At 41.6% G+C, this 25,607-nt stretch overlaps 1 protein-coding gene across 1 annotated transcript in view; it reads right to left on the bottom strand.

Moving 5' to 3' along the window:
- Positions 1-25,607, bottom strand: part of cacna1aa (calcium channel, voltage-dependent, P/Q type, alpha 1A subunit, a) — a 113,257-nt gene that overhangs the window by 60,091 nt on the left and 27,559 nt on the right. Inside the window, exons 7-25 of the mRNA XM_053652832.1 lie at positions 22,362-22,465; positions 19,599-19,714; positions 17,291-17,347; positions 14,191-14,271; positions 13,823-14,029; positions 13,121-13,233; positions 12,923-13,035; positions 10,157-10,288; positions 9,823-9,895; positions 9,585-9,702; positions 9,399-9,466; positions 9,195-9,301; positions 3,918-4,050; positions 2,936-3,474; positions 2,476-2,816; positions 2,110-2,248; positions 1,413-1,542; positions 1,191-1,250; positions 869-975 (exon numbers count right to left, since the gene is read on the bottom strand). Coding sequence (XP_053508807.1) covers positions 869-975; positions 1,191-1,250; positions 1,413-1,542; positions 2,110-2,248; positions 2,476-2,816; positions 2,936-3,474; positions 3,918-4,050; positions 9,195-9,301; positions 9,399-9,466; positions 9,585-9,702; positions 9,823-9,895; positions 10,157-10,288; positions 12,923-13,035; positions 13,121-13,233; positions 13,823-14,029; positions 14,191-14,271; positions 17,291-17,347; positions 19,599-19,714; positions 22,362-22,465 — 2,738 coding nt within the window. The remainder of the gene's footprint in view (positions 1-868; positions 976-1,190; positions 1,251-1,412; positions 1,543-2,109; positions 2,249-2,475; positions 2,817-2,935; positions 3,475-3,917; positions 4,051-9,194; positions 9,302-9,398; positions 9,467-9,584; positions 9,703-9,822; positions 9,896-10,156; positions 10,289-12,922; positions 13,036-13,120; positions 13,234-13,822; positions 14,030-14,190; positions 14,272-17,290; positions 17,348-19,598; positions 19,715-22,361; positions 22,466-25,607) is intronic.

Raw genomic sequence — 25,607 nt, 5'->3', positions numbered from 1 at the left:
TCAGGTTCCACAGTGTCTCCTCCCAGTGTGTTGTCCTGCCTGCTCGTCCAGCTCTGAGGACATGAGCATATCTAGCATCTTGTACTTACTGAACCCATGCATACTAAAGACGTTCAAGATGTTCAGCTGTAACATGGAGCTCAAGTGCAGGCCATTTTGGTGATTTTTTCTCTTTTACACTTGATTCAACTCACTGTGCATGTTATAATTTAGCAGTGAACTGGTTTACTGGTGTATCTGAACAGAAAATCTCTAAACCTAGCTAAATAATAAAGTTGCGAAAGAATTTTAATGTGATGCACACATTTTTTCTCAATGAGGCCATGTTGCCACACCCTATGGTTTATCAAACCTCCTTTCCTTACCTCCTCAATTCCTCATCCCTACCTGGAGACTTTGGTTTTATTTCTCTAGTGTTTCCCTTCCTGTGCTTGGGATTTCACATGGTTTAGAAAATGGAAACAGAAGTGGGCATCTAGGCATTAAAGGGTTACAAGAGCCCTGAGTCTTCACTCCTATAGAATGGTGCCTGGGAATATGGTGAGCCAGTTGTAATGGATTCTGGGGTGAATAAGAGTTGAAATAGGTATACTAGTAACATACAGACAGCAAGAGCATGTTCACAACAGAGAAAGTGAACGGACAGATAAGGGTGAAAGAGAAATTTCAAGTTTATGAGAAAGATTATGTGAGTGGAAGGACAACTGGCACTCCAGGGTGTCCAGGAACCATTTGGCTGCATCATGGTTTTAGGAACAGAAGGAGAACAAAGGACAGGCAGCAGGCATGGGGAGAAAAGAAAAAGACTGAAGACACAAGACCACAGTGACACAGCAGGACATGGTTAAGGGTCCTGAAGGACACTTACGTGAAGGCAAAGGCTACCAGGGCACCACTGACCACTATAAAGTCCAGAATGTTCCACAGGTCACGGAAATATGAGCCCTGATGAAGTACCAAACCCAAATCCACCATCTAAGAGTGAGAGAGACAGACAGAAAGACAGACAGACAGGGAAGGAGGGTGAGAGAAAGGGGCAGAGAATGAGAGAGAGAGAAAGAGAGAGAGAAAGAGAGAAAGAGAGAGGGAGGGATATCATAACACGGTTACAAATATCCAATTGGTTATGTAGGATGCAGCTCCCTTGTACATTGAGAGAAGATGTTTAAGATGGTGTTAAAGGTGTTTACCTTTATAAGCATCTCAAAGGTGAACACACCTGTGAACACGTAGTCAAAATAACGCAGAACCTGCAGATTGAGAAAAGGAACATGGTGTTGCGCTACAGTATCGAGGGCAATAACACTGGACGAATAGATGTATACATTACAGATTTGGTTTCCACACTGGTGGAAACACAGATTTCACAGCAGTGTAGCGAGAGAACAGACGGGGCAGAAGAACTGGCTCACATTGTTCCGGGGGGATTCGGGCCACACAGGGTCTTCAGCAGCAAGAGCAATACTGCTCATAGCAATGACCAGCAGGATGCACATCTCAAAGTACCTCAGGGTCACAATATAGTGACACAACCTGCGAAATCTACGCATGCACCCACACAAACACACACACACACACACACACAGATTTAAACATAGGATCTCGGAGATGAAAACCAGCTGAGAACAGAACACATGGCATTGCAGTGCAGGCAAGTGACCAGTAACAAGATGCACCAGTAACATCAGTTTCACCACCAGTCATAGCCATTCTGTTCAACCATCATGAAACAGAATAAACAAGCCTGGAGCAGTATGGAATTAATGCTGCTTTAAGCATTTATCATGTATCCAGGGGCTGGCACAGAGTAATATCAGGAACGTTTAGTGTCAAAGTAGATTAGTGTGAGGGTAGTGTCAGGTCAGTTTAGTGTGGAGTAGTTTAGATGTGTAGTTATGTTTTAGTTATGAGATGTTGGGTGCTGTGTATACACACTTTGGGTGTTTAGGATAGATGCTGTATATTCCTGTGTTGATATAGTTTGAGAGCTGTGTACTTATAGCTTTGTAGTATTGTATGGATTCTAAGTACTCTGCAAGCTGTCTCAGCTGTACTCTGTCTCAGCCAGCACACTGAGGTGTTAGTGGAGTTACACAGTGCTGAACTCACGGGTTAGTAGTGGACAGGATGAACATAGAGCTGTAAGGGGGCATAGGCTTAGGCCCTCCGTCATCTTTGTCATCATCATCATCGTCACCTTTTGTATCCTCCTTCTTAGGCAGAGGTTCTGTATTGGCATTCTTATTGACTGGGGGATAAAGAGTAGAGAAGAGCTGAGACAGATGTGCAAAAATCAAATGACAGATAATGACCTTCCAGAGTAACTGTTCTCTTCTACATTTTTTGAAAGCTCCACATTTTTATTACAGTGCTGCAGTTTTGTGAGCATTAAATGTTTAAGTCTTCAAGGACACCTCACGTACAATATCTGTACACTTTTATATTCTCCAATCTCTCTTTACATTCCTTTCTCACCTTGTAGGATGGCATTGGCAGAAGGGAACATGGGTGGCATGTCTATGGCTGTGTAGTCTGGCTTGGCATCCAGATGAATGTTGGTGGAGGCAGGGTCGGTGAGAATAAAACTGCTATCTGTGACCATGGGAGCCAGGCGGGAACCGTGGGTACTGCTAACCAGGCTGAGGAGGCTGGAGTGGAGTGTGGAGCGGCTGCTTGGCCCACGGGGATCTGAGGGAACCAGTGGCTGGGTAGCAAGCTTACTGTTCATCACATTGTCCAGGTCCTCACTGTACTGGCTGTCCTGCCTAGACAGAGTCTTCTGAATGGGGCGAGTGGTGGACAAAGTAGGGCCCTCCCTACAGACAGAGAGAGAGAGAGAAGAACCAGGACAGAGAGCAAGTACAGACAAAACAGCAGAGCATGAGAATGTATTTATACTTATAAATGAGAAAACCTGGTGTAAAAATAAACTCACTTCCTGCGGTGTCGGCCCCTCTCCCCCTGCTCTCCTCTTTCCCTCCGCCCTTCTTTCTCTCCATGTCGGTGACACCTCTGTCTCCTCTCAGCTCCGTCTGCGTGCTCGCCTTCCACACCCCCCTCTATGTACTTGTTTCGGTGCCTCCTGCCTCCTCCACCATTCTCAGCTTCTTCATCCACAACCTTGCGGTGTTGGTGAGTGCGTCCAGTTCTTTGCCCGCGATGTTCTCTCTTCCGGTGTGGATCCCTCGTGCTCACCTCAGTGCCCTCTGTGCCAGCATGCCTCTGGTTCTCAGCCTTCCTGCAGCTTTGGTGAGACTCTGTGGATTCTCCTCTCTCCAGAGTCTGGGCTGGAGCAGATCCTCCTCCTCTTCCCCCACCTACTACTGTAGAATGGAACAGAGGCCGTTTGTGTAGAAGCTCCTCACCTGGCCTGTTCTTGTTAGTGTTGTTGTTTCGGTTTTCTTGAGGGTCCACCACAAGCGGCCGGTCCAGGTGAGTCTTCATATCAGGTCGGATGTGGCGGGAGTATGATACCTGTGGGGACAGACACAGTTTGAGACAACATATCACAAACTCCTTAAACATACAGTGTTTTCTAACATTTTTTAAGAATTGAAAAATTGCTGGTAGATGAATATTTTGAAGAAATCAGATGATCAAAATAGTGTCAGTCTGATCAGATTTCCTGGTTACAATGAATAATGCAACATCCACATATGCCATAATGATATACTCTAAAGTTTGTATAAGACTATTTTAGGTACTATTACTTAGTACACTGCTATCCAGCTTGGGACTTCAACATAAATATGATGCATGAAAGATAAAAATGATGAATGTTCCATCATTAATTCAGTGTGGATAAAATCATGGAACCTAACCACATTGTTGATTAAAAGTCCTGTCTCAGTCAATATTTTCTTTCTTTCTTTTATTCTTATAACCCACACAATCCCTCATTAACCCCCTCCACTTGCCTTCCAGCGGTCCTCAGGGTCCAGCTCATTGTACAGTGCCTCCCTGCTGGTCATCAGTGTCTGCCTCCGGAGCTCGCTAGTGCGCTGTTCCCACACCGACTTAGAACCCTTATGGTTCTTCTGCTGCTCCTTACTGCAGTGCAAGAGACAGAAAGAGAAACAAAAAAGATTAGGGACATTAAAGGGGTTGTAAAGATCAAATTAGCAGAAGGATTACCACCATCGACTAGCCTAATCTACTCACACAGCCACTGCAGACCTGCTATTCATACAGTGACACCACAAGGGTAGCAGAGAGCTTATGATAAGTAATACATTTTAACAGGGGCCTTTTTGGAGGAAGAATAAGTAATAAACTAGTATAAGAGTCGAGTGTGAAAAATATAAAACTAAAAGCAACAAAAGAAGGAAAGAGCCACTGAAGCACAAACAAAAAACACAAAGAGTAGAAATAAATAAATACCGCTGCAGAAAGGGTTCAGAGGTGCTGAGACGCTCAGAGTGAACTGTCACGCTGAGGAGGGAAACACCAGATGAGAGACAGTTCTCTAACACACAAACACACACACACACACACACACACACACATTCACTCACACTCTCTCTCTCACACACACGCACACAGTATCAGAATCAGCTTTATTGGCCAAGTATGCCTGAGCATACAGGAATTTGTTGCCAGTTTAAAGTGATCCCCATGTGAGGTTTCTCATGGAGGACAGGATGCAGGTGGACAACCTTTCACTCACACTGAAAATCAAAAACAATACTCTACTACTTAACAAAGGAGTTCAAATCCCAGAGAAAGACAGCGATACAGAGAGGGATCGAAATAAGAGGGTGAGAGACCTGTGATCCATGACTCTACTAGGGCTTTAAATAAGCTCACGGTGTTGATGTATCTTCCTTCTGTTTTTAGTCTATGAGACTTCCAAATGGCTAATCTTGCCTGTCCAGCTAGAAAATTCATGAATGTATAGCGCTCCCACCACAAGCGGGAAAAGTTACAGCCTAAAATAAACATCATTCTGGAAAAAAAGTGAACCAAGGCTGTTGATGGTTATGTCTACAGTAGTAGGTTAAAAGTCTGAGGGGTTACTGCAGCAGATTGCTTTGGAAGAGGGCTCTTTCTACAGCACTTTCCATGAAGGGGACTGAGGTGGAGGTATGAGTAGGTGTGAAAACCCTGAAAATAAACTATTTGGCTTATTGGGAAACCCAAACTAAACTCCAGAGTAAAATGCAGTGTTATCTGGCCCTAAACAAACAGTACAGCATGGCAGATTATATGAGGACGGTGACTGATCCAAAACTGAGAAACACCTTGACAAAATACAGATTCAGCGAGCACCGCTTGGCCATCGAGATGGACCGACACAGACAGTCTTGCTGCCCCGATGAAGAGACTGTGACAGCAGTGCACACTAAATAAAATAGAGACAGAGCTGCACTTCCTCACTGAATGCACTAAATATAACCACATTCCAAATGAATTCTTCACCAAAATGAACAAAATCATCTCCAATTTTAGCTGCCTCTCATACCCCGACAAACTGCCCCACCTACCGGGGGAGCGCAGATCTGCACACTAGCAGCACAGTATACACACACACACACACACACACTTGCCACCAGTGAGGGACAGGGAGTGACCACTTCATGTTTATATATATATATATATATATATATATATATATATATATATATATATATATATATATATATATAACACACACACACACATCATTAGTGTTTCTTTTTGACTTTATTGTTGTATGTATAGTCATATGAAAAAAATAAGTATACCCCATGAAAATTGTTGCCTTATACATAAAGTTGATACTTGAACAAACCCACAAGGAAGATTAAGTTTTCAATCATTTATTCAACATAAATATCAATAGATGTGATATTATTCTGTGGAAAAAGCAAGTACACCCTTGGCCTGAAAAGCTAGTATTGCCCCCTTTAGCAGAAATAACTTCTTGTAGGCGTTTTGCATAACTGTCCACCAGGCTTGCTGGAATCTTTGACCACTCTTCCATGGAATATTCTTTCAGTTGCAAGATGTTTAAGGGTTTTCTTGTATGTACTGCCCATTTCAGATCCCCTCCACAACATGTCAATGGAATTCAAATCCAGGCTTTGACTAGGCCATTCCAAAACGCTCCATTTCTTCGTTTTGAGCCATTCCTTGAGAACGTTCGCCTCACCTCCAGGGTCGGGGTTCGATTCCCACCGTGGCCCTGTGTGTACGGAGTTTGCATGTTCTCCCCGTGCTGTGGACTTGCATGGTAGGCTGATTGGCAAGTCCAAAGTGTCCGTAGTGTATGAATGGGTGTGTGAATGTGTATGTGAGTGTGCCCTGCGATGGACTGGCACCCTGTCCAGGGTGTACCCTGCCTTGTGCCCGATGCTCCCTGGGATAGGCTCCAGGTTCCCCGTGACCCTGAAGAGGATAAGCGATATAGAAGATGGATGGATGGATGGATGGATGGAGCCATTCCTTGGTGGATTTGCTAGTGTGCTAAGGATCATTATCCTGTTGAAAGGTCCACTTTCAGTTCAACTTCAACTTTTGGACAGATGGTCTTACATTATCTTCAAGCACTCTTTGATATGATTCAGAATTAATAGTTGAATCAATGAATGCAAGCTGTCCAGTCCCTGAGGCAGCGAAGCAACCCCAAACCATAGAATTTCCACCACCATGCATCACAGTTGGTATGAGGTGCTTCTTCTGAAAAGCTGTCTTTGGTCTGTACCAAACATGTCTGTTGATACTGTGGCCAAACAATTTTATCTTTGATTCGTCTGTCCAGAGCACATTATTCCAAAAGGCCTGGTCTTTGCTTATATGTTCATTAGCAACCTGTAGTCTTGCTTTAATGCTCTCTTTAGAAAGCAAAGGCATTTTCCTGGCACGCCTCCCATGCAGGTTAAATTTGTGCAATCTCTCACCAACAGTTGCAAAACTTACTAGCAGATCCTGTGATGAAATTCTGGGGTTCTTAGAGATTTATTTTTGCATCAGATGGTCTGCTCTTGGGCTGAATTTGCTGGGAAGGCCAGTCCTTGACAAATTGGCAGTCGTTTGAAATTTGTACCACTTGTAGATTATTTTACTTACAGTGGAATGATGTATTTCAAATAATTTGGAGATCTTTTTGGCATGATGACACCACACACCTTAATAGCAAAGGGAACACCAGACACTATATATGAAAGGGGTTCAAGTGGTTCTAATCACTGGCATGCAATCTTGAACATCTGATTCTAATTTTATGGATTTGAAGGTGTGATAAATGTAGGGGTGTACTTCCTTTTTCCATGTGACTGATCTGTGTATTGTTCATTTAAATTGTGAAAATTACTGTAAAATGTCGATTTTATGTGTCATTTGAGTATATCACCTTTATTAATAGGCACTGTTTCAAAGATGATCAAATGTGTTCTTGTCCACATATGTCCCAACCCAACAATTTTTATGGGGTGTACTTATTTTTTTCACATGGCTGTATATACATTTGTTTCTATTTATTTCTGTAGTTTTTTTAAAAAATTTGTTTCCAAAGTCTGTATCCAAGCTTTGGCAATACAAATGTTAATATTTAATTTAATATTTATCATGCCAATAAAGCAACCTTTGAAAGGAATTTAATTAAACTGAATTTAATAGAGAGAGAGGAGTGACAGTAAGAGTGTGCTTGTGTGTGTGTAAGAGTGTGTGTAAGAGAGTGTGCAAAAATATGTAAGAGAGTGCGTAAGAGAGTGTGTAAGACAGTGTGAGAGAGAGTGTGAGAGAGTGTGTAAGATAGTGTAAGAGAGTGCGTAAGAGAGTATGTAAGAGAGTGTGTGAGAGTGTGTGAGAGAGTGTAAGAGAGTGTGTAAGAGAGTGTAAGAGTGTGTGAGTGAGTGTAAGAGAGTGTGTAAGAGAGTGTAAGAGAGTGTGTAAAAGAGTATGAGAGTGTGTAAGAGAGTGTAAGAGTGTGTGAGAGAGTGTGTAAGAGAGCATGAGAGTGTGCGAGAGAGTGTGTGAGAGAGTGTGGAAGAGTGTGTGGAAGAGAGTGTGTAAGAATGTGTAAGAGAGTGCGTAAGAGAGTGTAAGAGTATGTGAGAGAGTGTGTAAGAGAGTGAGTAAGAGAGTGTGAGAGAGTGCATATGAGTGTGTGAGAGAGTGTGTGTGAGAGTGTGTGAGTGTGTAAGAGAGTATGTAAGATAGTGTGAGAGAGTGCATACGAGTGTGTGAGAGAGTGCGTAAGAGTGTGAGAGTGTGTGAGTGTGTACGAGAGTGTGCAACAGAGTGTAAGAGTGTGTGTGAGAGTGTGAGAAGAGAGTGTGTAAGAATGTGTAAGAGAGTGCGTAAGAGTGTGTAAGAGAGTGTAAGAGTGTGTAAGATAGTGCGAGAGAGTGTATACGAGTGTGTAAGAGAGTGCGTAAGAGAGTGTGTGAGTGTGTAAGAGAGTGTAAGAGTGTGTGAGAGAGTGTGTAAGAGAGTGTGTAAGAGAGTGTGAGAGTGTGTGAGTGTGTAAGAGAGTATGTAAAATAGTGTGAGAGAGTGCATACGAGTGTGTGAGAGAGTGTGTAAGAGTGTGAGAGTGTGTGAGTGTGTACGAGAGTGTGTAACAGAGTGTAAGAGTGTGTGTGAGAGTGTGAGAAGAGAGTGTGTAAGAATGTGTAAGAGAGTGCGTAAGAGTATGTAAGAGAGTGTAAGAGTGTGTAAGATAGTGTGAGAGAGTGTATACAAGTGTGTAAGAGAGTGCGTAAGAGAGTGTGAGAGTGTGTGAGTGTGTAAGAGTGTGTAAGAGTGTGTGAGAGAGTGTGTAAGAGAGTGTGAGAGTGTGTGAGTGTGTAAGAGAGTATGTAAGATAGTGTGAGAGAGTGCATACGAGTGTGTGAGAGAGTGCGTAAGAGAGTGTGAGAGTGTGTAACAGAGTGTAAGAGTGTGTGTGAGAGTGTGTAAGAGAGTGTAAGAGAGTGTGTAAAAGAGTGTGAGCGTGTGTGAGAGAGTGTGTAAGAGAGTGTGAGAGTGTGTGAGTGTGTAAGAGAGTATGTAAGATAGTGTGAGAGAGTGCATACGAGTGTGTGAGAGAGTGCGTAAGAGAGTGTGTGAGTGTGTAAGAGAGTGTGTAACAGAGTGTAATAGTGTGTGTGAGAGTGTGTAAGAGTGTGAGAAGAGAGTGTGTAAGAATGTGTAAGAGAGTGCGTAAGAGAGTGTGTAAGAGAGTGTAAGAGTGTGTGTAAGAGTGTGTGTGTGAGTGTGAGATAGTTACTCACGCTGCAATGGACAGATTGGTAGCAGACAGTGGACTCACTTCCGCCACTTCCTTTGCCTTCTGAAGAGCCATTTTCTGATTGGCTGCTTCCTCTTCCTCCTGCTCATCCTACACGGAGGTAAAACACAGCTTAAATCACTGCATTTGTATATATATATGTGTGTGTGTGTGTGTGTGTGTGTGTGTGTGTGTGTGTTTTCAGTACCTTGGTCAGCTCTTGTGCATTGGCCAGATTATCTACAGCAATGGCCAAGAACACATTCAGCAACGTATCTAAACAATGTTAAGGAACCTAACAACTTGTGTGTGTGTGTGTTTGTGTGTTTGTGTGTGTGTATGTTTGTGTGTGTGTGTGTGTGTGTGTGTGTGTGATCTATCTTAATCTGGATACAGTTGCCAAAGAGTGTGAGAACAATAAAGAAGATGGAGAACACCATGCCCTTGTTGACTCCTCCCTGAGACTCAATGCCATCGTACATCACCATGTTCCAGTCCTCACCTGTCAGAATCTAACACACACACACACACACACACACACACACACACAGACAGAAACATCGGTTTAACATTTGTGTGTAGTTTGTATTATTTTGTGTTACTAGTGTTTACTGTTATTCTGCATTGCTCACCTGAAACACGGTCATTATTGCTGCAGGAAATGTATCAAAGTTTGTTGGCGGTGTGCCTGTTTCAAAATTAAACCTGGTGGAAAAATGGTTCAAAATGTTTCCATGAGTTACTGTAACATCTGTAACATAGTTATAACAGAGATGTCTCCATATTTTACTTCTGCTTCACATATCAGTGTATTTTCCGAACAAGAGTCTCTTCATAAACTGAAATGTGCTTCACTGCATAATACATACAAAAATAAGCAAAGTATAAGTAAACATTCATTTCCACAGTAAAACAAAATGTATTGAATTAGTGCTCTACATGAGACTGGAAATATGCTTTACATACTGTCCTCCAAACAGCTGCATGCCAAGCAAAGCAAAGACCACGATGAAGAGGAAGAGGAGGAAGAGCAAGCTGATGATGGACTTCATGGAGTTCAGCAGAGACACCACCAGATTCCTCAAGGAGGCCCAGTACCTGAGATAAAAATAATCATCAGTATGATAATGTATGGGATGAGCAGCATAAAAAACGTGTTTTAAAAAAAATCACAAGTATTTGCAAATATGAAATTAACTTTAAACCCGCCTTTAAAGCGACTTTCAACTGTTTCAGTCTTTTAAACTGACTTTCACCCCAGACATCACCTCTTCCAGCCACTTCCTTCTAGAAGACGACTCAGGGCCATCAAAGCCAGCACAAAAACACACCAACAGCTTTTCCCCTGAGCCGAGGCGCTCACTAACTACAGTCGAAACATTGCACGTTGAAATGAACTTTTTTTTTTCTGCCTCCATTTCTGTAGCTCTCACTCCTCTGCAGCACAAATGCGCTACAGTGTTCATATCATTCTGTAACGTACTGTAAACAATCATTATTTTATTTCCGTTTCCTCACACCCTGCACTACTGCATACATTTTCACTTCTTCATCTTTGGTTACTTTCACAATCGCTTCATTATATCTAATCTTCTACTTTATTATTCTATTTTCATTTCAAATTGCCTTTAGTTAAATGTCTATTTGTTAACAGTCAGTGCACTTGTCTGGTCTGTTACACAACAAATTCCTTGTATGTTACAAATTAAAGAGATTCTGATTCCTGATCTCTAAGGCAGTGATACGATGTCTCTCAAAGTTCTTTTCTGCAGCCCCTTACAGGCTTGTGAGAAGGTATGTTTATGATCGCAGGTTGACTAAAGATTGACAAAAGCTCCCCCTGTGGCTCTGAGGAGGAGAAAGAAAGGGGGCGTGGCCAGACACTTGTAACATGTCATGTACACGTTACATCATTAAAACAGAAAAAATACCGTACGCTGGTTCTGCAATCTAGCGTTAGCGTTTAGTCAGTGGGATTTTATTTTGGCTTACTTGACCATTAACAAGGTCAGGAATGGATTAGGAAGTCAGGACGGTAAATAAATATAACGCGTTATTAGCATATTAGTTATTATATAACTAAATTCATTTTAAAAGGTAAATAAAATTATATAAACTACACATGCATGTGCTCTGTGGGGAGCAGCAGTGGGGATATTTATTGAATTTGTGTATGATGAAGTCGCCCTGATAAACAACACGCTGCTTTATTTTCATAATTTAAATCTCCATTCGTCTTTCCAGAGTGAAGATATTCGTGGCTTTATCTGCTCGTTTTGTTGCTCTCCTCTGAAGTCAGACAGCAGGTTATTAAGGTTCATACAGGATACAAAGCAGGAGAAAACAAAATACACATTATGAAATCCAACAAACTTTATTTTTGTCGATCTTAAAGATGCAAGTACCATATGTTTTCCCATAGACAATTTAAACTGTCCAACTCGACAGCCATCAGGATAGAAGGGTAGTCCGTCGCAGAGCCCCGATATTATCATCAATCACCCCAAGTCTAGCCCCTTTATGTTTTCCCTTTATATGCAGCACCACATCCTTATCAGCAAAAAGTGTGAGGTCATTTCTCCAGTCTTATTCACGCTGCATTACGGTCTGTTAACTTCCACACAAGGGATGTAACTGATATGAATTCATTATTTGGATTGAACAGATAACGCGTCCTAAATAATTACAAATACAGATATAAATAGAAGACACAGTATTCTTTTTTGTGTGATTTTTTTTTAGAAACCTTGCCAGAAACTACAGACTATGTGTGTCGGGACTGGTTTTTCCGCAGGACACAACAAAAAAGTCACATGCGCACAAGAAGATTATACTTTCATTTGTAGCTTGTAAGGTGGATGTTTGACGCTGGGACAGGTTGCTCACGTTTCAGCAAATTTCCCACAATAACTACATCTCAAACACTGCTCAAAAACACCAACATGCTTGGCCCAGGAAAAGGTAGACAAATTCTTCTTCTTTTATCTGCCCTTTTTTGAGAAACAAGTTAATGTTTATTAATATGTTTATTAATATAATACAAATAGGAGATGCACTATTCTTTTTTTCATCACTGGTTTGCTCCAGTCGCCCAAAACACCCACTGCTTTACTGAGCACCAAAATAAAACCATATTTCTGTACAAACAAAAGAAATTTGCTTTCATTTACAGAGCCACTGCTCCATATAGCTCACGCAGTCCATGCACTGTGCACACAGCAGCATATGTGGGCTGGAGTTCACAAAAATTATCATTTCATTCGTTTAAAATAATATTCATTTGTACAGTCGTTTTATGTGTTTTTCATTGTGTCATTCTTAAATGATCATTATTAAATCATCTCTATCGTTATTAAAAGAGTCATACAGTCATAATAATGAAATGCCACTTAAAGGGCATCGTTTAGACTTGTATACATGTGGAGGGACACAAGATATGCAGAGGGACATGAGACACTCAGAGGGACATGCGACACTCAGGGACACGAGACACACAGAGGAACATGAAACACTTAGAGGGACACAAGACACAGAGGGACATGAAACACGTAGAGGAACAGAAGACACACAGAGGGACATGAGACACACAGAGAGACATGAGACACACAGTGGGACATGAAACACTAAGAGGGACATGAGACACACAGAGGGACATGGGACATGAGAGATACAGTTGGACAGACGGAGGGACAACAAAGGGACAAAAGTCAGAGGGACTAACAGATCACTCACTTGGTCACTTTGAAGATCCTTAGTAACCTGAGAGCACGTAATACACTAATCCCAAACGATGTCCCAGGCTGGATCATCGCCCAGAGCACCTCAAAAATACTGCCACATATGACCTTTCACAAAACACACACACACATTTTTTTTATAGCCGGCTGATGTGAGCAACTAAAAAGTAAAGAATACAAGAGGATAGCTTACGATGCAGTCGAAGCAGTTAAAGGAAGAGTGAAAATATGGCCGAGTCCCAAGTCCATACATCTTAATACACATCTCTGACATGAAAATACCCAGAAATATAAACTCTGCAAAGTCTGTGTCCCAGAGAAAGAATAGATCAGAGGGAGAGGGGGAGGAACATAGGAACAGAGAAAGAGAGAGAGAATGACAGATAGACATAAAAGAACACAAGGATCTTATAAATGATGGAAATGAGATTTTGGATGTTTAATGGTTCTGACTTCCTAAATGTGTCTCTTAAGAGAAATAAACTCTTTTTTTTAAGTTTAACTGAATTTGGCATGGAACATTTTTTATGCATTCACTCTGACCTCCTGACTTGTAAGCAAATGATCTTTATACTGTTAATAAAACAAAAATAACTTTTAAAAGTGAAAAAGTGAAGAAAAAAAACCTTGAAAGTGTTATTTCTATTTATTTGTGATAACTGGACCAACTTTCCTGCACACAGCATCAACTCCTACAGCTTCAATAGTGTATTACTGTGTACTTTTACATTATAACCTTTAAATAAACAAATACCAGAAAAATCCACATTAATGAAGTTTCATATTTGACTCACTTATGTCAATTAATCTTCACAGTCCTATCTGATAATGCACTAAACAATTGTTTAAGGAAAAGGAGATGAAGAAGGATAAGTGCAGCATTAATGGGACTCACACAAGAAGTCAGACAGCAGCTCGGGCTGGTCGTAGTGGACCACGGCCACACAGAGCGTGTTCAGACCAACTAAACATAGAACAGTCCAGTAGAAAGCCTGCGTTTTCACAACATGACGGATAAAAAAACGCAGCCGTCGCTCCTTCTTTCGAAAGGACGAGCCCTCGAGCTTGGAGCTCTTCAGGCTGGCACGAGCAAATGGAGACCCTGAGAGACAAAAGTGAGGGGAAAGAGAGACTAAATATGGACAAAAGTTAAAGTTTTGAAAATGTTGTCATGTTCTTATGTGGTTTTAGCCCCATCACCTACAAACACACACAAATGGGAGTAGAATGACTGAATAAACTGTTTCACTGCAGAAGTTTTACCTAAAGCAAGGTCTCCGTCTCCCTCGTCTGGGTTAAGCAGGTCATTTTTGCTCTTCTTCAGTGTTGGTCTTCTCCGTGATCCTGCACACAAAAGACAGCAGCAATGCATCATGGTCCAGCTTTTAGGAATTTAAATCTGTGTCTTTTGGAATGTTTGTGTGGATTTTGTTATTTAAAAGACAAAAAATATATATATATATAAAAAAAATTTTAATCTGTCAAGTGATCAGTATTCTTCAACAGAAAGAGACTTTACATTAAAATACAGTCAGGTCCATAAGTATTTGGACAGTGACACAATTTTGGTAATGTTGCCTCTGTAAACCACCACAATGGATTTGAAATGAAGCAATTAAGATGCGATCGAAGTGTAGACTTTCAGCTTTAATTCAAGAACTTTAACATTAACAAAATTTTGTATTAAACATTTAGGAATTACTAATTTATTACTAATTATTTTTTATAGTCCCTCCATTTTCACAGGCTCAAAAGTAATTGGACAATTCACTGAGCAGCAGTTTCATGACCAGGTGTGGCCTATTTCCTTGTTATGTTATTAAGGATCTAAAAGGTCTGGAGTTTATTCCAAGTGTTGAATTTGCATTCGGTAGCTGTTCATGGGAGTTCTCAATATGCGATCCAAAGAGGTGTCAATGCAAGTGAAGGAGGGCATCATTAGGCTGAAAAAACAAAACAGACCTATCAGAGAGATAGTAGAAACTTTAGAAGTGGCCAAATCAACAATTTGGTACATTCTTAAAAAGAAGGAATGCACTGGTGAGCTCAGCAACACCAAAAGGCCTGGAAGACCACTGAAGCCACCTAAAGTGGATGATCACATAATACTTTCCTTGTTGAAGGAAAAACCCCTTCACAACATCTAGCCAGGTCAAGAAAACTCTAGAGGAGGTAGGCGTATCATTGTCAAAGTCTACAATCAATACAATCAAATTCCTAAACGGTTAATGCAATATTTGTGTTAAACCCCTTGAATTAAAGATGAAAGTCTACACTTCAATCATATCTGTGCTATACACCAAAGACATTTGGTTTTGAGATCAAATGATGGATGTGATGAGAGTTTAGAATTTCAGCTTTTATTTCCTGATATTTACATCTAGATGTGTTAAACAACATAAAACATATAACCTTTTATATCAGACCACCAATTTTTTAAGCAAGCAAAAGTAAAGGATCAGATACGTTTTGAAGGAAATGAAAGTAAATATCACTTAATATTTGGTTGCATATCCCTTGCTTGTAATAACTGCATCAAGCCTATGACTCACTGACATCACCAATCTGTTGGTTTCTTCTTTTGTGATGTTTTTCCAGGCTTTTACTGCAGCCTCTTTCAGTTGTTGTTTGTTTTGGGGGGTTTCTCCCTTCAGTCTCCTCTTCAGGAGGTGAAATGCTGCTCAGTTAGGTTAAGGTCTGGTGATTGACTTGGCCAGTCTAAAACCTTCCACTTTTACCCCTTATAAAGACCTTTGTTGAGTTGGCAGTGTCTTTTGGATCATTGTCTTACTGCATGATGAAGTTCCTTATGATTAATTTGGATGCATTTCTCTGTAAATTGGCAGAAAAAATGTTCCTGTAAACTTCTGAATTCATTCTGCTGCTACCGTCATGAGTTCCATCATCAATAAAGATTATTGAGTCTGTTCCAGAAGCAGCCATGCAAGCCCAAGCCATGACACTACCTCCACCATGTTTCACAGATGAGCTTGTATGTTTTGGATCATGAGCAGATCCTTTCTTTCTCCACACTTTGGCCTTTCCATCACTTTGGTAGAGGTTAATCTTGGTTCCAGAACTTTAGTGGCTTGTCTCTGTATTTCTTTGCAAATTCCAGTCTGGCTTTCTGACACCTATTGCTGTTGGGTAGTTTGAAGTTTGTGATATGGCCTCAATATTTCTGCTCTCGAAGTATTCTTCAAATGGTATATTACGATACCTTCACCCCTGACCTGTGGAGGTTGTTGACTGTTGTTTTTATGTCTTTCTTCACAGCTCTAACAATGTTTCTGTCATCAACTGCTGTTGTTTTCCGTGGCTGACCCATTTGGTGTCTGTTGCTCAGTACACCACTGGTTTCTTTCTTTTTCAGGACATTCCAGATTGTTGTATTGGCTATGCCCAATGTTTGTGCAATGCTTTTGATTCATTTTCCCTCATTTCTCAGCTTCAAAATGGATTGCTTTTCTCCCATAGACAGCTCTCTGATCTTCATGTTGGCTTATACTTTTTGCCAACAAATGCAGTCTTCACAGGTTAAATGGAAGGCTAAAACCAAGAGTAGATGTTCAGAGCTATTTTTTATTTAAACAGTGATTCTAACAGGACACACCTGGGTAACAAGAAACACCTGTCAGTCACATGTTCCAATATTTTTCTCGATTACAGTTTGGGTGATCTGATACAAAGTGTGTTATGTTCTATGTTATTTAACACATCTACATATAATGTACATATAACACACTCACTCACTCTCTCTCTCTCTCTCTCTCACACACACACACACACACACACACACTCGCTCACTCTCTCTCACACACACACTCTCACACACTCGCTCTCTTTCTCTCTTTCTCTTTCTCTCTCACACACTCGCTCACTCTCTCTCTTTCTCTCTCTCTCACACACACTAGCTCACGCTCTCTCTCTTTCTCTCTCTCTCGCTCTCTCTCTCTCACACACACACACACTCGCTCACTCTCTCTCTCACACACAGACTTGCTCACAAACACACACACACTCCCTCGTTCACGCACACTCACAGACACACAGGTCAACCTGGAAACAGTACAGATACAATATCACTTCCTCAACAAAGCCAAGATGAGCACAATATCTTGTAGTCCACCTTCATACATGCAAAAGCACACAAGGAGAAGGATGACAGAGAAAGCATGATGTGGAGGAAGAGAACAGCAAAAAGGAAGAGGATGAAAAGGAGTTGTGAGAAAGAGGAGAAAGATGGCAGAGAAGAGAGAAAGAGGAGAGAGAGGAGCAAGAGGAGACAGATGAGAGAGAAAAGAAAGAGGAAGGAGAGAGGAGAAACAGGAGAGAGAGAGAGGATTTGCTTGCATATAAATACCATCAAAGGGCATCCGGTCATCACCGTCATTGTCCTCATCAGCCAGAATCACTTCCTCTGGAGAAACAGGAAAGCAAACATTGACACAATCTGACTATAATCTAATTATACCCACCCAACTACACCTACCCCACTACACCCACCCAATTACACCTAACCCACTACACCCACCCAACTACACCCACCCCACTATACCCACCCAACTATCCCTAGCCTGCTACCCCCTCTGAAATAGCCCTACCCCACTACACCTGGCCAACTACATCTACCCCACTACACCTGGCCAACTACACCTACCCCACTACACCCACCCAAATAGCACTATCCCACTACACCTGGCCAACTACACCTACCCCAATACATATGGCCAACTACACCTACCCGACTACACCAACCCAAATATCCCTACCCTGCTACCCCTCCGAAATATCTCTACCCCACTACACCTGGCCAACTACACCTACACCAGTACATCGACCCAACTAGCCATATCGCACTACACCCTCTCTAATATCCCTACCCCACAATACCCACCTGACTACACCCACCCGACTACACCTATCCCATTACACCCACCCAACTAACCCTTACCCAACTACACCTACCCCACTGCACCCACCGAAACGAACTACACCCACCCCACTAAACCTACCCTGCTACCCCCTCCGAAATAGTACTACCCCACTACACCTGGCCAACTACACCTACCCCACTACATCTGACCAACTACACCTACCGCACTACACCAACCCAACTATCCTTACCCTGCTACCCCTCCCAAATATCCCTAGCTCACTATACTCACCTGACTACACCAGCCCAAATACACCCCCCAATAAGCCTTACCCCAATGCACTAAACCAACCACACCTACCCCACTACACCTGACCGACTACACCAACTCAACTACAACCTCAGGGAAATTCTCCATTTGGTTTACTCTCATGTCAAAGCTCACATTACAAATATAAACAAAAAATATATAGTCATAAACACATAGCAAGTGTGGTGAGATGTGGAGATGCTGATGGAGACACTAATGAAGAAACTGATGGAAAGGCTGATAGAGAGGCCAATGGAGAGGCTGATGGAGAGGCTGAGGAGGAGGCTGATGGAGAGACTGATGGAGAGGCTGGGGAAAAGTCTGATGGAGAAGATGGGGGAAACGCTGATTGAGAGACTGAGGGAAAGGCTGATGGAGAGTCTGATGGAGAGCCAGATGGAAGGCTGAGGGAAAGGCTGATGAGAGGCTGGGGGAAAGGCTGATATAGAGGCTGGGGGAAAGTCTGATGAAGAGGCTGATGGAAGGCTGAGGGAAAGGCTGAGGGAAATGCTGAGGGTAAGGCTGACAAAGAGGCTGGAGGAAAGGCTGATGGAGAGGCTGGGGGAAAGTCTGATGGAGAGGCTGATGGAGAGGCTGATGGAAAGTCTGATGGAGAGGCTGGGGGAAAGTCTGATGGAGAGGCTGATGGAGAGGCTGATGGAAAGTCTGATGGAGAGGCTGATGGAGAGGATGGGGGAAAGGCTGATGGAGAGGCTAATGGAGAGGCTGATGGAAAGTCTGATGGAGAGGCTGATGGAGAGGATGGGGGAAAGGCTGAGTGAGAGGCTGAGGGTAAAGGCTGATGGAGAGGCTAATGGAGAGGCAGATGGAAGGCTGAGGGAAAGGCTGAGGGAAAGGCTGATGGAGAGGCTGGCGGAAAGGCTGATGGAGAGGCTGATGGAGAGGCTGATGGAAAGTCTGATGGAGAGGCTGGGGGAAAGTCTGATGGACAGGCTGATGGAGAGGCTGATGGAGAGGCTGATGGAAAGTCTGATGGAGAGGCTGATGGAGAGGATGGGGGAAAGGCTGAGTGAGAGGCTGAGGGAAAGGCTGATGGAGAGGCTAATGGAGAGGCAGATGGAAGGCTGAGGGAAAGGCTGATGGAGAGGCTGGCGGAAAGGCTGATGGAGAGGCTGATGGAGAGGATGGGGGAAAGGCTGAGTGAGAGGCTGAGGGAAAGGCTGATGGAGAGGCTAATGGAGAGGCAGATGGAAGGCTGAGGGAAAGGCTGATGGAGAGACTGGCGGAAAGGCTGATGGAGAGGCTGGGGGAAAGTCTGATGGAGAGGCTGATGGAGAGGCTGGGGGAAAGTCTGATGGAGAGGCTGATGGAGAGGATGGGGGAAAGGCTGATTGAGAGGCTGACGGAGAGGCTGATGGAGAGACTGATGGAGAGGCTGAGGGAAAGGCTGATAGAGATGCTGAGGGAAAGGCTGATGGAGAGGCTGACGGAGAGGCTAGGGAAAGGATATGTGGAGCTGCTCACCTGCTTTGCAGATCCACTCCAGATATCCGTTCAGTTCTCTCTCAATCTGTTGCTGTCGCCTCAGCTTCAGGAACTCACTGCGGTTCTCCACCCGCTCTCGCTCTTTAGCAAATTCACTGTGTTATACACACACACACACTTAGCTGTAATTTTATCTGTGTAAATGTCCTTTCACACTGAACACGATTAAGCGATGAATGTTTGACACGATGACGCTCTTGAGTAGAAACAATAGATCCCTATGGAGCTGTCCACACTGGGTGCGATCAATCGCGTCGCGACCCTTTTTTTTCGTATAATGTGTAGATTTTTTTTCCCTGTTGCTTGCCGACGAAATGGGCCGTCCAATTAGATTTGAACTTTGGATCATGTGCCAGGAGTCACTGCTGTTCCACAAAAGGGCGAGATAGGTGGCGCTATAGCACAGAAGGCTGTTTTGAAAACCAGTGTAAACACCAAAGAGGAATATTCCGGAACAGAAAAGAGAATGGATATTGAGTTCTAGTTATCATTTGCCAAGTTTCCATCTACTTTTTGTGCATTTCTGTTATTGACAAAGTAAAAGTGAGTAAAAAAAAGTTTGCGATATTTGCTGTCTCCTTCCTGTTTCCATCCAACTGGCCTTTTACCGATAAAATGGTGCTCATCAGTTATTTTTAGTGTGTGTACCATGGAGGTATAAACAAACCATTGTAGCATGCCATAGTATAAAGTATATTTCTTACTGAAATACTTCATATTTGTTTGAATGCAAACAAATATGGGTAACACTTTGTATGAAGCTCATGCTTATAATGAATTATAGCCTCATTTATAACTATTTATGAGCAAGTATTACTGCTCTATAAACACATTTATAAAGACACAAAGACCTATACTTTGTTAAAATAACAGTTACAGTTACATTTATATTGTTGTTATAATTACTTATAAGTGATACTTACTTGCTTTTTCAGTGCCCATGCTCATAATGCATTATACTTCAATTTACAAGTATTATTTAGTCACTGTTATGGTTCCATTAATGTAGTCATAAAAATGCAGCCTGCGTTTTTATATTGTTATTATATTATAGTTATAATAATTTATTGGTAATGCAGATTTATTTCCAATAAATCCAATTAGTGAATTATTTTATATTGTTGTTGATAGTTGTGTTGTGCTGCCATTTTAAATACGTATTGTGACTTATAATACAATTACTAACTATAAATGCATCATTGATGGCTTTATCCAATCCCATGTCCATGTCATAGGAGGTGGAAGCAGCACCTACATTACTATCTGCATGCCTATATTACATATGTGACAGTGCTAACAGGGCTCTGGTGCTTATTTCAGTAAAGGCTACATGAGATGAGTAAGTTTCAAACTTTTTATTTGTGAAATTGCACATTTTGTAGCTAAGAGTTTCATGCTTTGAATTTTGTGCCATTTGGATATATATTTTTTTAGGTATTTGGTTGGTGGTCTGTGCCATCTGGACATGTTCTATTTGTGTAATAAGCTCATCTTCATGATTTCTTAACATTTGCATTATGGAAACTGCATCCTATGCTTTCACTTTACTTAAAGCTATCAATGATGCATTTATATAGGTTAGTAATTGTATTATAACTCACTAAGTATTTATAATGGCAGCACAACACAACTATCAACAACAATATAAAATAATTCACTTATTTGGCCTAGAAATAAATCTGCATTACCAATAAGTTATTATAACTATAATGCAGGCTGCATTTTTATGAATACATTAACGGAACCATAAGACTGAATAATTAATACTTATAAATTGTTGTATAATGCATTATGAGCATGGGCACTGAAAAAGCAAGTATCACTTATAAGTAATTTAAAAAAAAATTATATAAATGTAGCTATAACTTATTATAATGAAGTATAGGTCTTTGTGTCTTTATAAATGTGCTTATAGAGCAGTAATACTTGCTTATAAATAGGTATAAATGAGGCTATAATTCATTATAAGCATGAGCTTCATAGAAAGTGTTACCGAAATATTTACTTTCATAACATTACAGTTGGACATTTTGTAGGAGAAAACAAGTATCTCATTTATTTATCCTTATATTCTTGTTGAAACATGTCAGTAATAAATATAATGGGATGGTAAGAACTGAACTGTCACTTCATTTATCAAAGTGGGCTGGTCTTGGGCATTAAACTGGGGTTTTGTCCCACTACTGTGTTGTTGCATTATATTTCACATTATTTCATTCATACTAAAACAGCTTGATGGTGCTGTTAAAAAACACAAAAAACTTTCCGCCTCCCTTTCTGGGTAAAACACACATAAAATAAGAAAAGTTAGTTTCTGTGCTTCTTAACAATTTGTGTTGTGGTGCTATGCGCCAACATTTAAGCAATTATTCTTCTCGGTGGTCAAAGGCGATAGGCCGATCAGCTGAATAGTCGGTTGCGCCACCTAGTGTGCAGGTGTAAAATGCATTCTCAGTCAGCGCCACCTATCGTTCAGGCATGAATTAGCTGAAAGCGATCAATCTTTTCGCGTTCGGTGTGAAAGTGCCATTCATCTGCAGTTCGCTTTGCTTTATCGTGTCGTGCTCAGTGTGAAAGGACCTTAAGGTTTCCACTGAAGCGAGTGACAGCTGAACCAACAATTCAATAAAAATCTCAATTTAAAAAATCTGTAAAAAAACTGATTTTCTTCATGTGGAACAGCAAAAATTCGAATAAAGAAAAAATGTTTTCCTACACACACACACACACACACACACTCACCCAGAGAGCACTCCGAGTACCAGGTTGAGCATGAAGAAGGAGCCGATGATGATGAGGGGGACAAAGTACATCCAGTTCCATGCACTACCCGAGGCGTCATCACTCTGAGACACACACACACACACACACACACACAGAATTTTTAAAAAACATTTTAGAGAATCATAACAGAATTGCGTTTCAGATTGCATTTCTTATATTTTAGACAGATCAGACTCCGGAATTTATAATTGGCTCATTTTATAATTGGATCTTGCAGGTGTGAATTTTAAATAAAACACAAACACCATGAGCTGCACAGTGGAGGGCATGTGACCCTCTCTCACTCCCCCTCAATGTCCCCTCCCCTCCCAATTGTACCATATGTTCGCCAGAAGCTCTACATTTGACACTTTGTGCTGACAAATACAATTGCAAAATAAACAGAAATGTCAGGTGGCGTGACTGATGTTCACTTGCAGGTTACAGTGGTCAGATTTTTCTCTCATAGTGATCTACGCCATCTCTAATGTTTAAACTGAACATAAGGGTGAGGCTGAGTAGAGGGATGGACCGGATGAGAACTAGTTTATTTCCACACCTCTTGGCAAACATGATAGGAGCGAGCCATCTGTACAGAAGGAGAAATGCCTGCCATGCTGTGTCCTGACAGAAATGAGATTAACATAAAGCCAACTTTTAAGCATTCGGCCTAATGTCAGCAGCTCGTCAGTTAAAATCTTGAGCTTAATAGGCCTCCATGTCTTTTTTGTACACACTTTAAGAAGAAAACCCAAGACAGAGCTAAAGTTCCAAAACGTTTACAAAAGCTTGCAAATGGAAATCATGTGTGAAGTTAAAGCGCACCTATTATGGTTTTGAAACGTGCCTAATTTTGTTTCAAAGGTCACATACAATAAATTTACATGCATCCAAGGTCAAAAACACTTTAATGTGCTCATAATTTAAATTGCAGCACTACCTTTTTCCCCCCAGTGTCACAAACGACTAGTTCAATGATCAGTAAACTCCTCCTTTCAGAGAGCATACTCTGCTCTGATTGGTCAGATGTCCCAGTCTGTTGTGATTGGTCTAACGCTGTCAGCGAGCAGCAGACGAAGACCAAAGGCGGGGCTTTTTGTTAAAAACCTACGTAGGCTAGTACAGAAAGCAAGTCTGGAAAACTAACGACTCGTATCAGCTGTTCAGAATCGGTTCCTTCTTTTGGGAGTCAGTAACTCCGTTTGTCATGCGCTTTGATTTTTTAAACTTTGCAGACTTTTTACATTCACAAACAGCTCTATAACACATTACATGAAAGGTAATATCTGAAAAACCATAATAGGTGCACTTTAAGAAAAGTGAAGTACTCAAAATTATTTTTACCGCAGTAGATTTTTCCAACTGTCTCTCCCTCTCATTTTGTGCCTATCTGCTGTCTCTCTCTGTCCCTCTCTCTATCCCTCTCTGTATCTCACATTCTGTCAGTCTCTTATGTACTGCAGCATTTTGGCCATTAAATTTTCATTGGTTTCTTCCTCAGCAGCTGTAAGAATAACTCCAGTTCAACACTGACCCAAGATAAATATAGCAACGGGTCCACAAGGCTCACACATACAGAGAAACAGGGAGAGACAGAGAGAGAGACAAAAAGGGAAACAGAGAGGGAGAGAGACAGAGAGAAACAATGAGAGACGAAAGAAACCGAGCAAAAGACAGCGTCTCTGCACTATTTTTTAGGAAGTTCATTTATTTAGCAATCCATTATTTTATTGGCATATGAGGAACTGCATGTGGCTAATAACAGAAACGGTGTCATTTTGAGAATAATCAACAAATTTTACATTATTTTATGAAAACGTTAAAAAACGAACAGTCCTCCTCCAGTCCACTGGACATCAGCATTATGTTGTCTGATCAGTCAAGAGGAGACTTAGACAACATGGATCACTTCATAGGGAATAGGATGAGGAAATATCTCGGCATAATAAGATAAAAAGTGAGTTCCTGTCACTTGACCCTTGATCTCTTACTGATACTCTAGCATTCAATCAGGACAATAATCTAAAGAGGATTTCAGTGTTTCATGCAGAGATTTTTAAAACAGGATTTTACAAGATGGCTGGCACAGTAGTAAAGAGAACAGGAGGTTCTTCTATAAATGGACAGTCTGTTCTTCTGTGATAAGAGCAGAAACCATGCCGGTTCTGATGCTCTGTATATTTCTCTTACTGTTCAGCAGACACACAGCACACATTAGTTAGACCTTTGTCCCTGTTGTTCCCCATCACCAGCTTTGTGTTGGATTTCTGTAGATATTTAATAGGGATGCACCGATACCGATACCAGTACTCGGGTGTCGGCCCGATACTGTGCTCATGTACTCATACTCGTACTCGTAAAACTACCCTGATACAACCGCACCGATGCCACTTTTTGACAACGTGACATAGCCTAACCTCTCGTCAGTTGAGCAGGTAGTTGGAAGTGGAGCAATGTCAGCAATTGTGAGATATTTTAAGACAAGTGATGATGATAAAAGTAGAGCAGACTGCAAACTATGCTCTGCTAAACTGTCAAGAGGAGGGGTAAAAAATAGCTCATTTAACACAAGCAATTTGATTAAACATATAAAGAACAAACATAACGCAGAGTGCAAAGAGTTTGCTAATGCTAGCAGCGGGAAACAGCAACAACCAACTTTGCAGCAAACGCTGGAGAAGCAAGAGAAAATGTCCAGAGACAACCCACGGGCAGTAAAAATAACAGCAGCTCTTACCCAGTTCATTGCTCTTGATGACCAACCATTGTCAGTTGTAGATAATACAGGATTTATCGTCTTCTTTGTGTACTTGAGCCAAAGTATGAGATTCCCAGCCGTCACCACATTACAGATGCCTCATTACCAAAGCTGCATGACTTGGTGAAAAAGCACATCAGGAACCTGTTGCAGGACATTTCGGACTTCTGCTTCACCAATGATATTTGGACTAGCAGTTTCAGCCGAATGTCTCTTATAAGTTTAACAACACAGTGGATTGATGAGGATTTTACTCCCCAGAGAGTTGTTTACAAGCAACACAGTTTAGGTGTTCGCACACTGGCCAAGCCATAGCAGGTGTGTTTGATGACATGCTTCAGACATGGGGCATTCCGAAAAGTGTGAAGTACTCATATCGGTACTTGGTATCGGCAAGTACCCAAATGTAAGTACCTGTACTTGGTCTGAAAAAAGTGGTATCGGTGCATCCCTAATATTTAACAAAG

The sequence above is a fragment of the Ictalurus furcatus genome, chromosome 2 (assembly GCF_023375685.1).
Source record: "Ictalurus furcatus strain D&B chromosome 2, Billie_1.0, whole genome shotgun sequence".
NCBI lineage: Eukaryota > Metazoa > Chordata > Actinopteri > Siluriformes > Ictaluridae > Ictalurus > Ictalurus furcatus.
This window is presented reverse-complemented; position numbering and strand designations above follow the sequence as displayed.